Below are 13,516 nucleotides of genomic sequence, written 5' to 3'. Positions count from 1 at the left end.
TTATCCAACAAAAACATAAATTTTAAACCGAACATGCGGACAAGTATAAATAAAAACCAAGCATGGAAGTGAAGTGGTCTGTATCCAATTTCAAGCCTGTGTAAATGGTTTCCGTCAGTTATTTTTAGATCGCATTAATTATATGCAGCTCAATTGCGTTCGTGTATGCCACTAATAAATCAAATCATACAAATCTTCGACGTGCAACAAAATCGTGTTTGGAAAGTTCGTCGCATATTGTCAGCTGTCTTATTTCTGATTCTCATCACTGCACGCAAAATACAGACACTAAGATGTAATTCAATTTCATGAGGTAGTATATTAACTAATAATATTTGATTTTGTACATCCAATCCATTGCCTGTACAAATCAAATATTATTAATTAGTAATTCCTTATCAGACACTATGATATAATTAAATTTGATGAGATAGTATTAATTAATAATATTTGATCGTGTACAGCCTCGAGAGACAATGAGTCACACACACACAACACAATGCGGCTAGTAAGATTCGGTCTTCAACGTGGCCCGAGTTTCCGTTCACTGCTCTTATATATATGATTTATACGTCTGTCCATGAATTATAAAACTGTTATTATCTATTCTTAAGATAAACGTGAATCGATTTTATTCTATACTAACGAAAAAGAAGTCTTTTCTTGTTTAGTTGTTCTAATGTGTTAGTGTTACTTAACCCTATGTATAAGCCCACAAGGCCCTCCTTGATCTCTGTGGACTAATTAATAAGACAAGTGTTCTTGACTTAAAAAAATGCTTCTCTATCACACTTGCGTGCTTCTCGTTTTCTTCTCGCTCTGCCATGGTTTTCACTTCTTAACATTCCCACCTCCTCGGGATCCTGATCTCGATGGTAAGAAAGTCACCATTTTGCATAATCACTAACTCATCTGATATGAATTTGTAATATCATCATTTTCTATCTATTTATATAGGGCTTCTCTCGAATGGCCTCTTTGAGAAAACCTCACTGACATCAGAGATGAAGGGTCGACAAATAATCGGCACAGACAATCTCTCTGACTGGCAAATCTCTGGCTACGTGGAACTAATAAACTCCGATGAGCCTCCGCCCGGAGGATTCAATTTTTCGCTCGCATTTGGGTCCAACGCTGTTAGACTAGGAAACTCTGGGTTAATCTCTCAAGAAGTTAGTGTGAAGCGTGGTTTGGTCTACTCTCTAACGTTCGGAGCCACTAGGAGTTGCGCTCAGAACATGAACATCAAAGTCTCTGTGTCCGGTCTGTCAGACAATATTCCCATCCAGACCATGTTTAGCTCAGACGGTGGGGATAGTTACGCTTGGGCTTTCAGGGCAATGTCCGATGTGGTTAACGTCACTCTCCAAAACCCTGATCTTTCTCTGGACCGTACGTGTGGACCCCTTGTAAATGTTGTCGCTATAAAAGAAATTATCCCTCCCCCCCAATTTCGACGTTCGTGTTTTCACACCTTTAGCAGCAGGTACATATCCGGTTAATATAAACTTTTCATTCTTGCATTTTAGGGTTCGTGGTTGCAGCCTGATGTTAGAGCATTTAGCAATGGTAGATTCCCATGTGAGAGTACTGACACAAATGTTTTAATTTTGTTATTTAAATTTGAAGTAAACAAAAATGTTTGGATGAATAAAAAAAGGATACGCAGGTATGACCGGTCCTGGACCAAGCCTAATGAAAATTCACCTTAGACCTTCAAAATTTTTAAAAAAAATTATATGTAAATAGACTTCCAAATTTATTAAAAAAATTTTTTTTAACCCCTAAATTTTTGAAATTTTTACTAAATGGTTTAGGAACCCCCCAACTCTCAGGCCGGCGGAGGAAGAAAGTATGGGAAGAAAGTATCTGAACTTTTTTTTTCAAGCTTCTGTGCACCAATACTTTCTTCTCTCTCATTCTTTTCTACTTTTTTGTAATTAATATAAGAACTTCAGTCAGAAATTATCACAGGTTGCCCTTATTCTTTCACCCCGTAACCTAACTTATCTTCCAAGTATTGATCATGGTTTACAGGGTGAAAAACGGAAGATTCGACATCGGTCCATACGTGTTCGCTAAATACTCGACCGGAGTCCTGATTCCCTCAAAGAGCCAAGAAGATTCCATCTCTCCGTTTCGAGAATGGTTCGTCGAGTCCCCAAAATCGGTGAAGTATATCGCTAATAGTAGTTTTGAGCTTTCGACTACACTCCTCGCCGTCGAGCTCATGGGCGGAAGAGAAAGCGCAATCTCTCAGGTCATCAATACAGAGGCCGGGGGAGAATACTTTCTCAGGTTTTGGGTGGGAGACGCACACAACGACTGCCACGGGTCCATGATGGTGAAGGCGTTTGTGGAGCAACTACCCACTCAAAGATGTCTCCTTTCCTGATAATATGCTCAAACACTCAAGAACTCACTGAACAAGTCGATGAACACACAACACTCAAGAGGAAATAAGCAAAGGAACAGAGTACTTGAAAGCAAGAACAAGACACGAGATTGGTAACCCTCGTTAACCAATCCAGTTACACCCGTTAACGAGGGTGTTAGTCTGGGCCTGGAACTGTCTCCCGGAATCCACTAGATCAGTGGTTACAAGAGAGTATCAGACACCCCACAAACCCCTTACAAAGCTTCTCTCGGAATCACTCTCTACCCCTTTCCCAAGAACAAAGATACAAGTTTATACTGTGTATTTTGTTCTAACTACTTGTCTTACTTTATCTCTATGCAATGTATCTATTTATATGAAAAGACCTTGTAACCTAGATGCCTCTGTGATGCCGTTTTGATCCCATCACAAGCACGCTCCATGTACGGAACCATGCTGTCGACTCTCTCTTATCTTCTTGTTCAGTACCCGACAAATAGCAGTTTGCTTTTGCTTTTATGAGCTGTGGCAAACGGCTAGTCTTTGTGGTCCTGCAGAAAGAAACTCATGTGGTCTTGTCCATGATACACTGATACTTCTTCCTCACGTCTTCTTCTTCTATCTTCTTCATGATCTTCTTCACTAAGACTTAACAATTCTCCACCTAGTGAAGACAGTTCAAAGATAAACACAGATGTCAAAGACCCATAGAGATATTGATAGTAACACGATCTAGTTAACAGGATTCCATTCCCAGCTTCTGAGTTGATTACTCAGACTTGACCCTCAGTAAGTCCAATGCTGACTGGAACTTACTGACTGGCAAGATCTTTGTGAAGATGTCTGCTGGATTGTGCAGCGTAGATATCTTCAAAACATTCACATGACCATGAGCAATGACTTGTCTGATCTTGTGAAACTTGGTGTCTATATGTTTGGTTCGTTCATGATGAACGTTGTTCTTTGATAACCAATAGCGCTTTGAGAATCACAGAACACATCAACAGCTATCTGTTCATAACCAAACTCTTTTAGGATGCCTTTGAGCCACAATGCTTCCTTAACAGCCTCATTCAACGCCATATACTCAGCTTCAGTGGTAGATAAGGCCACAACATCTTGTAGAGATGACTTCCAACTGATAGTATTTCCTCCAAGCGTGAACACAACACCACTGATTGATCTCCTTCCATCAACGTCAGCAGCATAATCTGAATCACAGTAGCCTCTTAGAACAAATTCTGGCCCCTTTTTGTAGCAAAGCTTCGTTTCCATGGTACCACGAATGTATCTCAGCACCCACTTGACTCCCAACCAATGTTCTTTGATGGGATTCCCCATGAATCTGCAGACCATTTCAACTGGATAAGCTAGATCAGGTCTTGTACCAATCATAGAGTACATAATGCTTCCGACTGCATTGGCATACGGCACTGACTTCATGTACTCTCCTTCATCTCTCAGTTGCTCTGGTGTAGCCGCACGCAACTTCAAGTGTGCACCTAAAGGTGTTGACACTTTGTTCGAGTTTTCCATTTTATACAGCTCTAACACCTTTCTGAGATAGCTTTCCTGACCCATGCACAGCTTCCCTACAACACGATCTCTTCTGATCTCCATACCAAGAATCTTCTTGGTTGGTCCAAGGTCTTTCATGTCAAACTTATCACTCAGCTTCTGTTTCAGCTCTGTAATAACACTCCTCTTTAGCTGCAACCAACATATCATCTACATAGATGAGTAGATACGCCTTTGATCCGTCCTTGTGTGTTTTGATGTAAACACAACTGTCTCTGAGACTCTGAGTAAACTCAATCTCAGACATATACCCATCAAACTTCTCGTTCCACATCCTTGGTGCCTGCTTAAGACCATATAGAGCTTTATTCAAAAGACACACTTGATTCGGCTTGAACTGATCTTCAAAACCCTCCGGAGCTTCCATGTAGATCCTTTTATCTAACTCTCCATGTAAGAAGGCTGTTTTGACATCCAATTGTTCAAGCTCCAAGTTCTTTTCAACAACAATGGACAGTAGTATCCTTATAGATGCATGTCTCACTACAGGGGAAAATATCTCAGTATAATCGACACCTTCTCTCTGAGCATACCCTTTGGCAACAAGCCTCCCCTTAAACCTTGGTGGTTCAACCCCTGAAATTCCAGATTTATGTTTGTAAATCCAACGGCAACCAATAACACGTTGTCCTTTTGGCCTCTCGACAACGGTCCATGTATGATTCTTCTTATGTGATTCCATCTCCTCACCCATTCCATCTTTCCAGAACTCCCAATCATCGCTAAGCCTCGCTTCTTGATAATTTTCAGGTTCTTTTATATCTCCATCAACCGTGGTAATGAGTGCTTCTGCATCAAAGTAGTCATCTTCATCATCAGTATCCTCACTGAAGTAACCCTCCACATAAAATCTTCTTGGAGCTCTTACTTCCCTTCTAGCTCTGTCTCTGACGAGATGATAACTCTCCGGTGATTCAACAGCTTCTTGATTATCGTTTTGAACTCGTTCATCTGACTGCTCAAGATGATCATGTTCCTCCTCTGCAGCTTCTGTACCTTCATTCTGAGCATTCCCATCAGGTGTAGAATCTCCCAGGGATCCTATCTCTTCCGAGAGATCTCCACCTGAACCTGCATCTCCAGTTCCTTTTGGATCAATGTTGAAAATTACCTCTGAAGTCTCATACTCACTGCCCTGAATCTGTTTACCTCGTTGAATCACATCCTTGTATACATCATTCTCTTGAAAAATCACATTTCTACTGACCATACACTTCTTCTTTTCTAGCAACCAAACCTTGTAACCTTTAACTCCTGGTGGATAACCAAGCATCACTCCCTTCTTGGCTCGTGGAGTAAGCTTTCCATCGTTTGAATGTGCAAAGCAGACACACTCGAATCTTCTTAAATAACTGTAACCCGGAGACTTTCCTGACCATTTCTTGTCTGGAATCTCAAAATTAATTGCAGAAGATGGTGTCTTGTTTATCAATGTTACAGCTGTTTGAGTTGCTTCAGCCCAAAACGTTTGAGGTAGACCAGAGTCACTCGACATACTTCTCACTTTCTCCATGATAGTACGGTTCATCCTCTCAGCAATACCATTTTCCTGAGGGGTGTATGCACATGTTCTATGCCTCACGATTCCCCTTTCTTTACAGAAGTCATTGAATCTCGTGTTGCAGAACTCAAGCCCGTTGTCAGTTCTCAATATCTTCACCTTTCTCTCTGTCTGATTCTCAATCATGATACTCCATTCCACAAACGTATCATAAGCTTCATCTTTGTGCTTCAAGAAGTACACCCAAGTCTTCCTTGTGTAGTCATCAATAAAAGAGATGAAATATTGACACTTTCCTAGAGACAATGGCACACTTGGAGCACCCCATAAGTCTGAATGAATGTAATCTAAATGATCTTTAGTATCATGCGTACCTACTAAGAAACTGACTCTCTTTGCCTTACCATACACACAGTCTTCACAAATCTCCATTACAGAGACCTTCTTTCTGTCTAGAAGACCTTTTCTGACCAGTAGATCAAGGTTCTTCTGACTCATGTGACCCAGCCTTCTGTTCCATAAGACAGTATCATCACGCTTCTTCTATGTTGCATACATCTGACCAACCTCTGGCTTTCCCTGCAGTATGTAGAGTTTCTCATACCTCTTTCCACTCATAAGAATCTTGGTTCCATCTTTGACACTGAGAATCCCGTTCTTTGATTCAAAACTGCATCCAAGTTCTTCTAGTGTTCCCATAGATAGAAGGTTTCTATCCATCTCAGGGATATACCTTACACATGTTAGTAGAAAGGTTGAGCCATCTTCGTTTTTGATTCTGACATTACCAACTCCTTTCACCTTGGAAGTAGTCTTGTTTCCCATACGTACTGATCCTCCAACATCTTCTCTTAGAGTCTCGAACCACTCTTTCTTATGCGTCATATGATAGCTGCATCCAGTGTCCATTACCCACTCATGTTCCAGATTTATGTCTGTTAACAACAGTGCTTCTGACACATATAAGCCTGCAGCATCATTCTTGTTATCCTTAACCATATCAGCTTCTCCCCTACTGGTACTTCCTTGTTGCTTGGACTTGTTCTGAAACTTGTTCTGAAACTTGTTCTTGTTTGGACAAGTATTCCTGAAGTGTCCTTCTTCTCCGCAAGTCCAGCACACCTTCTTGTTCTTAGGCTTTGATCTTGACTTTGACTGTCTTGAAGATCTGTCTTTACTCTCTGACCTTCCTCGTTGATCACCTCTGTCTCTGGCATACAGACTCTCTGCTTGCCCTTTAGACCCACGTGAGTTTGAACCTGTCTCAAGTTCCTTAGCATAAATGGCTGCAACAACTTCATCAAGCGTCAATGTTGTTCTTCCTGAGCCATATCTTAGCGTCTCACGTAGTTGATCAAACTGTCTTGGTAGAGACATAAGCAACAAGATAGCTTGGTCTTCATCAGAGACCACAATACCAATGTTCTCTAGATCCGTTATGAGATGTAGATACTCATCGATGTTGTGTTCAATAGATAAGCTTTCAGACATCTTGTACCCATAGATCTTCTGCTTCAGGTAAAACCGATTTGGAAGAGCTTTAGCAAGATAGAGCTGGTCCAATGCTCTAATCATCCCAGCAGCTGTTTCTTCCTTCCTTATCTTCCTCAGAACTCTATCAGTAACGCACAAGATGATAGTGCTTCTAGCTTTCTTCACTTTCTCAGCTAAAGCTTCCGCCTTTTCTAAAGCTTCTTTCTTTTCTTCACTTGTTTCACCCAGATCTGTGGCTTTCTCTGTTAGTTTACCAGATTCTTCCAAAGCTTTGCTCAAACCCTGAAGATCAATATGAGCCAACAGTTTGTCTTTCCACAGTGTGTAATCCCCATGACCATCAAACTTCTCAAGTTCTATTCTTGACGACGACGACATGATTCCGTTCTGACCGTTAGATCTTCAGGAACCTCAACTAGTTACTCCAACCAGTGCTCTGATACCAATTTGTGGAGCAACTACCCACTCAAAGACGTCTCCTTTCCTGATAATATGCTCACACACTCAAGAACTCACTGAACAAGTCGATGAACACACAACACGCAAGAGGAAATAAGCAAAGGAACAGAGTACTTGAAAGCAAGAACAAGACACGAGATTGGTAACCCAGTTACACCCGTTAACGAGGGTGTTAGTCTGGGCCGGGAACTGTCTCCCGGAATCCACTAGATCAGAGGTTACAAGAGAGTATCAGACACCCCACAAGCCCCTTACAAAGCTTCTCTCGGAATCACTCTCTACCCCTTTCCCAAGAACAAAGATACAAGTTTATACTGTGTATTTTGTTCTAACTACTTGTCTTACTTTATCTCTATGCAATGTATCTATTTATATGAAAAGACCTTGTAACCTAGATGCCTCTGTGATGCCGTTTTGATCCCATCACAAGCACGTTCCATGTACGGAACCAGGCTGTCGACTCTCTCTTATCTTCTTGTTCAGTACCCGACAAATAGCAGTTTGCTTTTGCTTTTATGAGCTGTGGCAAACGGTTAGTCTTTGTGGTCCTGCAGAGAGAAACTCACGTGGTTTTGTCCATGATACACTGATACTTCTTCCTCACGTCTTCTTCTTCTATCTTCTTCATGATCTTCTTCATTAAGACTCAACAGCGTTTGCGGGAAATGAATCTTTTAATGTTTCTTTCGTGTCAAATGGTGAGGGACATTTCAAAACCGATGAGGTTTTTTGGTTTGTTGCCGTTTCGGATCTTACCAAGATAACTTTCTACAGTGAGTTTAATCATACCAAGCATGATGACTCGGGCAATCTTTGTGGGCCTGTTCTTGATAATGTTTCTGTAAACCGTGCGGGTTCATAATTCTATTCATATCCTACTCTTGTTACAATAATTTCTCAATCCCTTAGAGCATGATTATCCGGGATCCTTAGTGGGTTTCTTAGTGCGTGGACCCCACGAAATCTTTAAGGATCGGTTACAAAAACTACTAATTAAGAACCGATCTTAGTGAGTTTCTTACACTGTTTGCGGGCCCCACTGACTCGTGGCGGCCCGCGATTGGTTTGCTTTTAATTTTTTTTTTTTTTTTTTTAGGTTTCTTAGGGATGATCATGGTCTTAGATCAGGATTAACCCTAAACCCCATTAAAAGTATCTTAACTAATATTTAATAGTAATTGTGGGCTAACAGACTTAGTTAAGAGACGGCCCAATTAAATGTGGTACAATGCTAGTCTCTTAATGTAGGGTTCTTAAAAATTAAAAATTAATATATATATATAAAAAAATTATTTCTTAAATAAAACATGAATATAACATTTTAAACATTGATTTGAAAATAAAAACATGAAACAAAGATGAAAAAACATGAAACATGAAACGAGAGTAATTTGAAAGAACCATCGTAGTTCAGTTGTTGTCTTCATCACGTCCAAATTTACGCCATATATGTTCGACCAAATCATTTTTCAGCTGTTGATGCATTTGTCTATCACGAATTCTAGTGCGAACACCCATCATATTGGCGATGTTTGTAGGGATATCTGTATAATACGTGGAATCGACATGTGAACTTCCGTTGTCTTCTGCTTCTTGGAACTCTGAAATGTCAAATTGAGTGTATCCATCTCGTTCGTCTTCTACTATCATATTATGGAGTATGATACAAGCTCTCATAATCTTCCCAATTTTGACTTTATCCCAAAAAAGTGCTGGATTTCTAACAATGGCAAAGCGAGCTTGCAGGACTCCAAAAGCACGCTCGACATCTTTTCAGACAGCTTCTTGTTGTTGAGCAAATAAAACTGCTTTCGGACCTTGTGGTAATGAAATTGATTGGATAAAAGTTGCCCATTTCGGATAAATACCATCAGTGAGATAGTAAGCCAAATGATACTCTCTTCCATTGACAGAGTAAGTAACTTGTGGAGCTTGGCCATTTATTATGTCATCAAAAACAGGTGAACGATCAAGAACATTGATATCATTTAAGGTACCTGGTGGTCCAAAAAACGCATGCCATATCCAGAGATCATACGAAGCAACCGCCTCCAAAACGATTGTTGGTTTACCCGAACCCCGAGAATATTGCCCTTTCCAAGCGGTGGGACAATTCTTCCACTCCCAATGCATACAATCGATGCTTCCTATCATCCCGGGAAATCCACGATACTCACCAAGACGTTGAAGATCAGCAGGTGTAGGTCTTCTCAGGTACTCTTCGCCGAATAAAGAAATTATTCAGTCAACAAAATTCTCCAAACATGACTGAGTAGTAGTTTCACCGAGTCAGAGGTATTCGTCGACCGCATCAGCAGCACTACCATATGCCAAGACACGAATGGCTGCTGTACACTTTTGAAGTGGAGAGAGACTATGCTTGCCGAGACCATCTCTCTTTTGTTGAAAGAATTCAACTTCATTGGACAGTCGAGTAACAATGTGCATGAACAATGTCTTGTTCATTCGAAAGCGTCGTCTGAATAGATTTGGAGGATACGTTGGAGTTTCGCTGAAATAATCATTCCATAAACGTATATCGCCTTCTTCACGATTTCTTTCGATATAAATTCTTTTTTTTCTTTTTTTCCCCTGTTCTTCTTGATCACCAAAATCGATGGAACATTTCTCGAACGCTTGCTCAAAATGTTGATCTAATTGTTGATCAAAATATTGATCAAAAGTATCATTATTTGATCCATCAAATGTGTTATGAGAAGAAGATGCCATTTTGTAAATTTATCTTGTTTGTTGACGAAGGGGAGAATGAGTTTGAATGATTTCTAGTTTGGTGAGAAGGAGTGATTGAGTTTGAAAAATTTTGTAAACGATGAGAAGGAGAGAATGAGTTGGTTTGATCTTTGTATGGTAAGAATGAGAAATTATGAAACGGTTTGATCTTTGTATGGTGAGAATGAGAGATAATGCGTTGTTTTGAGAATGAGAGAATGAGATATGAGTTTGTTACACAACTACAACATAACTTTATATAGATATCAGATAACTTGGCACAACTACAATCCGTGACACAAGTACTACAACAAAACAAGAAAACAAGACTCGTGACACAAGTACTACAACAAAACAAGAAAAAAACTCCGTGACACAAGACTCCAAGACCACATGAACACAAGACTCCAAAAGTACATGACGACAACAAGACCACAAGAAACAGAGAATCCGTGATACTTCCACTCCCAACGCTCCACTTGACCTGAAAGTAAAGACAGCCAACAAGTCAAACTTTAACATTATACCAAGAATTTATACCATTTCTTAAGAAACAGAAAGTTAAACTAATCATCATTTAAGCATTTATACCAAGAACAATAAACACAGAGTTAACAAGACCAAGAAACAGAGAACTTACACTTACCTAATTGAACATTAAATCACTGATGAGTTTCTTTTTGAGGGTTTCTTCATACTCGGCTAGAGGTTCTTTTCTTGCAACAAGAGAGTCAAGTAGACTCAGCTTGTGCAACCTTTCCTTCTGTGCGAAATCCTTCTGTTTAATGTCCCATATATTGTGAAACTCATTAAGCGAACGCTCCTTTTCCACACTCTTCTTCCCACTGGCCTTTGCTGCCTTTACACCCGCGGGGCGTTTGGTTTCAGTTGATTGAAGGCTGGGTGAATCTTCATTGTCTTCACACTTTCTTTTCTTACCATCGTTTTTAGCAGTAGAAACTTCACACCACTTTTGATCGTTCCTCAATTCCTTCCAAGCGTGCTCTAAAGTGAATTTCTTCATATGGTTAATATAGAATATTTCATGAGCCCTTTTGAGGACGTCATTCTCATTGCAACCGCTACTTTTCTCCCTTGTTGCCGCCTCGTACGATCCACAGAACTTGCAGACCAAGTCGTTGATCCTGTGCCAACGTTGCTTACAGTGAGAAGCCTCTCTCTTTTCGCAGCCAGCAAGCTTGGGACTTTCTGCAAAGTAGGCTGCAATTCTCTTCCAGAATGTGCCTGATCTTTGCTCGTTTCCAACCACTGGATCTTTGCTCGTGTTTAGCCAAGAGCCTATCAGCACAACATCATCTGTGGGAGTCCACTTCCTTCGTTCCCGACGCTCACCAACATCATCCGTGCCTTGAGAAGGAAGTTGAGATGAAGATAGATCGACATTATCTTCATAGTTACCAAAGGAGATATTTTGTTGGCTATTAAGTAGCCCAACAAAGTTTGATGTTTGCGTAAATGGATTGGAATCCATCTCCAAAACATGCGCAGGTAAGAGATAAGAGAAGGAAAGAGTGAGGAAGTGAGACGAGAAGGAAAGAGTGAGGAAGTGAGAGAAGCAGAACAAGGTTAGAAATGAATTCAAGAAAGAGGAGGAGAAAATGACTTTAACCTTAGCACCGAGTTGACATCTAGCTACCACATTCATCACTACACCATTGATTCCTATCTAACTACAACCTAACGATAAGTATGACATTAATTACTCTCGATTCTATTAACAGCAGAAGCTAAAACATTATAATTAAGACAAGAGCAAAGAGTAACAATAACACAAAACAAAGACAGAAGTATCAATGCACAACCAAACCGAGGTGACATCTATCTACCACATTCAACACTATACCATTGATTTATACCTAACCACAACCTAATTACCCTCGATTCTACCATAACATTAATAACAATTCAAAGCAGAAGCTAAATCGATTCTAGACAGAACAAGGACAGAACGCTAACCTGAATAAAATCCTTCTCCTTTGTTCGATGAACTTGGTTACTTCTCTTGATCATTCGAGTTTCAGACACAAATCAAAAGCATTTTGATCCATCCATCTGACAAACAAAGACACAGAAAAATTAATCAACAGCGACAAACAAACTTGAAGAAACAAACTTGCAAAACAAATAAATCGAACTTGATCCATCTATCTCAGGCAACAAAGAAAGGAAAAAATTTTTAATCAAGAGACAGAATCGCACACTACAAACAAATCTACACACAGAATCGAACACCACAACCAAATCAATTTTCTAAAACTTGAAGAACATGAATCAGAGCTTTACCTTTCCATTGGAGGAGAGCCACCGAGCTTGATGTCCCTCACCGTCGCAGAGAACCACCAAGAGACATAATCAAACGGACAAACCAATCAAAAGACATGCAACTTGATCAGAACAACAACAAGCAGAATCTAAAGACATGCAAAATTGAACACAAAAACAATCGATTTACCGTTTGATTCGAGGAGAGCCGCCGAGAGGGAGGTCCGTCGCCGTCCAGGAGAGCCACCGAGAGAGATGTCGCCGTCGAGAGCCACCGACTGAGAGATACAGAGAAATCAGAGAGACACCGAGAGAGAGGAGAAGTCGCCGTCGAGAGAGAGAATCCAGAGAAACGAGAGAGACCGACGGTTAGGTCTCCGACGAGAGCTACCCAGAGAGAGGGAGAAGCCAGAGAGCCACCGATGTGTAGAGACTTCGCCGTCTCGAGAGAGAAACCAGAGAAAGAGAGAACAGAGGAGACACGGAGAAAAAGAGACAACACCGTTTCAAACACCCTCTACCCACTCTGGCTAGGACACCTGTCTCCAAGTCACCGTTCCTTCCAAGTCCTAATTAGGAGGCGTCCCTAACGTAAATCACTTTTTCCCTTTTATTTTTAATGTTAATTAACCTAAGAGACATCATTAAGGCACCCGGTTAATCATGCTCTTATATGTTAAAAGAAAAGTATTGTAATAAATGTATTCACACTATAATAGACACGTGGCAGACTCACAATGATTTGATAATAAGTATGTCAACGCGTTCACACTATATTCATAAACTAGGTTAAGATCCGCGCCTTGCGCGGAATAAACATTATATATAAAAATTATTTCATATATTATATGTTTATAACATATTATGAAATAATAAATATATATTGAATAATTAAAAAGTCATTATCTACTACTTATATAATTAAATTGGTGCGAACATATAAATAAATTTTATAAATCGAAAAAATATTTTTTCTATTTGATATGATATATAATTAAATTTAAATGATAGTAACATATATATATATGGTATATTTTAATATTAATATTTATTAGATGATGCTTTTTGCTCATATTTTTTTATCATTTGTATCT

General features: G+C 39.9%; 2 protein-coding genes across 5 annotated transcripts; one reads left to right on the top strand and one right to left on the bottom strand.

The window, feature by feature from the left end:
* Positions 1–775: 775 nt before the first annotated feature.
* LOC125585287 lies at positions 776–2,395 on the top strand. The gene is made up of 3 exons (XM_048754066.1): positions 776–875; positions 958–1,486; positions 2,038–2,395. The coding sequence occupies exons 1-3, from the start codon at positions 776–778 to the stop codon at positions 2,393–2,395; spliced, it is 987 nt and encodes a 328-aa protein (XP_048610023.1).
* Positions 2,396–10,369: 7,974 nt separating this feature from the next.
* LOC106396949 (glutathione S-transferase T3) lies at positions 10,370–12,953 on the bottom strand. Of its 4 annotated transcripts, none has more exons than XR_007322328.1 (4): positions 12,444–12,947; positions 12,117–12,212; positions 10,786–11,507; positions 10,370–10,623 (listed from the first exon to the last, which is right to left on the bottom strand). XR_007322328.1 is itself a non-coding variant. In XM_048754455.1 (4 exons), the coding sequence occupies exons 2-3, from the start codon at positions 12,168–12,170 to the stop codon at positions 10,786–10,788; spliced, it is 900 nt and encodes a 299-aa protein (XP_048610412.1). In that variant the 5' UTR covers positions 12,171–12,212; positions 12,444–12,953; the 3' UTR covers positions 10,370–10,623; positions 10,780–10,785. The 4 variants fall into 4 exon arrangements, 2 of the variants coding, with proteins under 2 accessions (XP_048610412.1, XP_048610411.1); XM_048754455.1 differs by having other exon boundaries at positions 10,780–11,631; positions 12,444–12,953; XM_048754454.1 differs by having other exon boundaries at positions 10,786–11,631; positions 12,444–12,949.
* Positions 12,954–13,516: the final 563 nt, after the last annotated feature.

This window comes from Brassica napus, chromosome C4 (assembly GCF_020379485.1).
Source record: "Brassica napus cultivar Da-Ae chromosome C4, Da-Ae, whole genome shotgun sequence".
Taxonomy (NCBI): domain Eukaryota; kingdom Viridiplantae; phylum Streptophyta; class Magnoliopsida; order Brassicales; family Brassicaceae; genus Brassica; species Brassica napus.
Note: the sequence above shows the minus strand (reverse complement) of the source record. Positions and strands in the feature narration are given on the sequence as shown.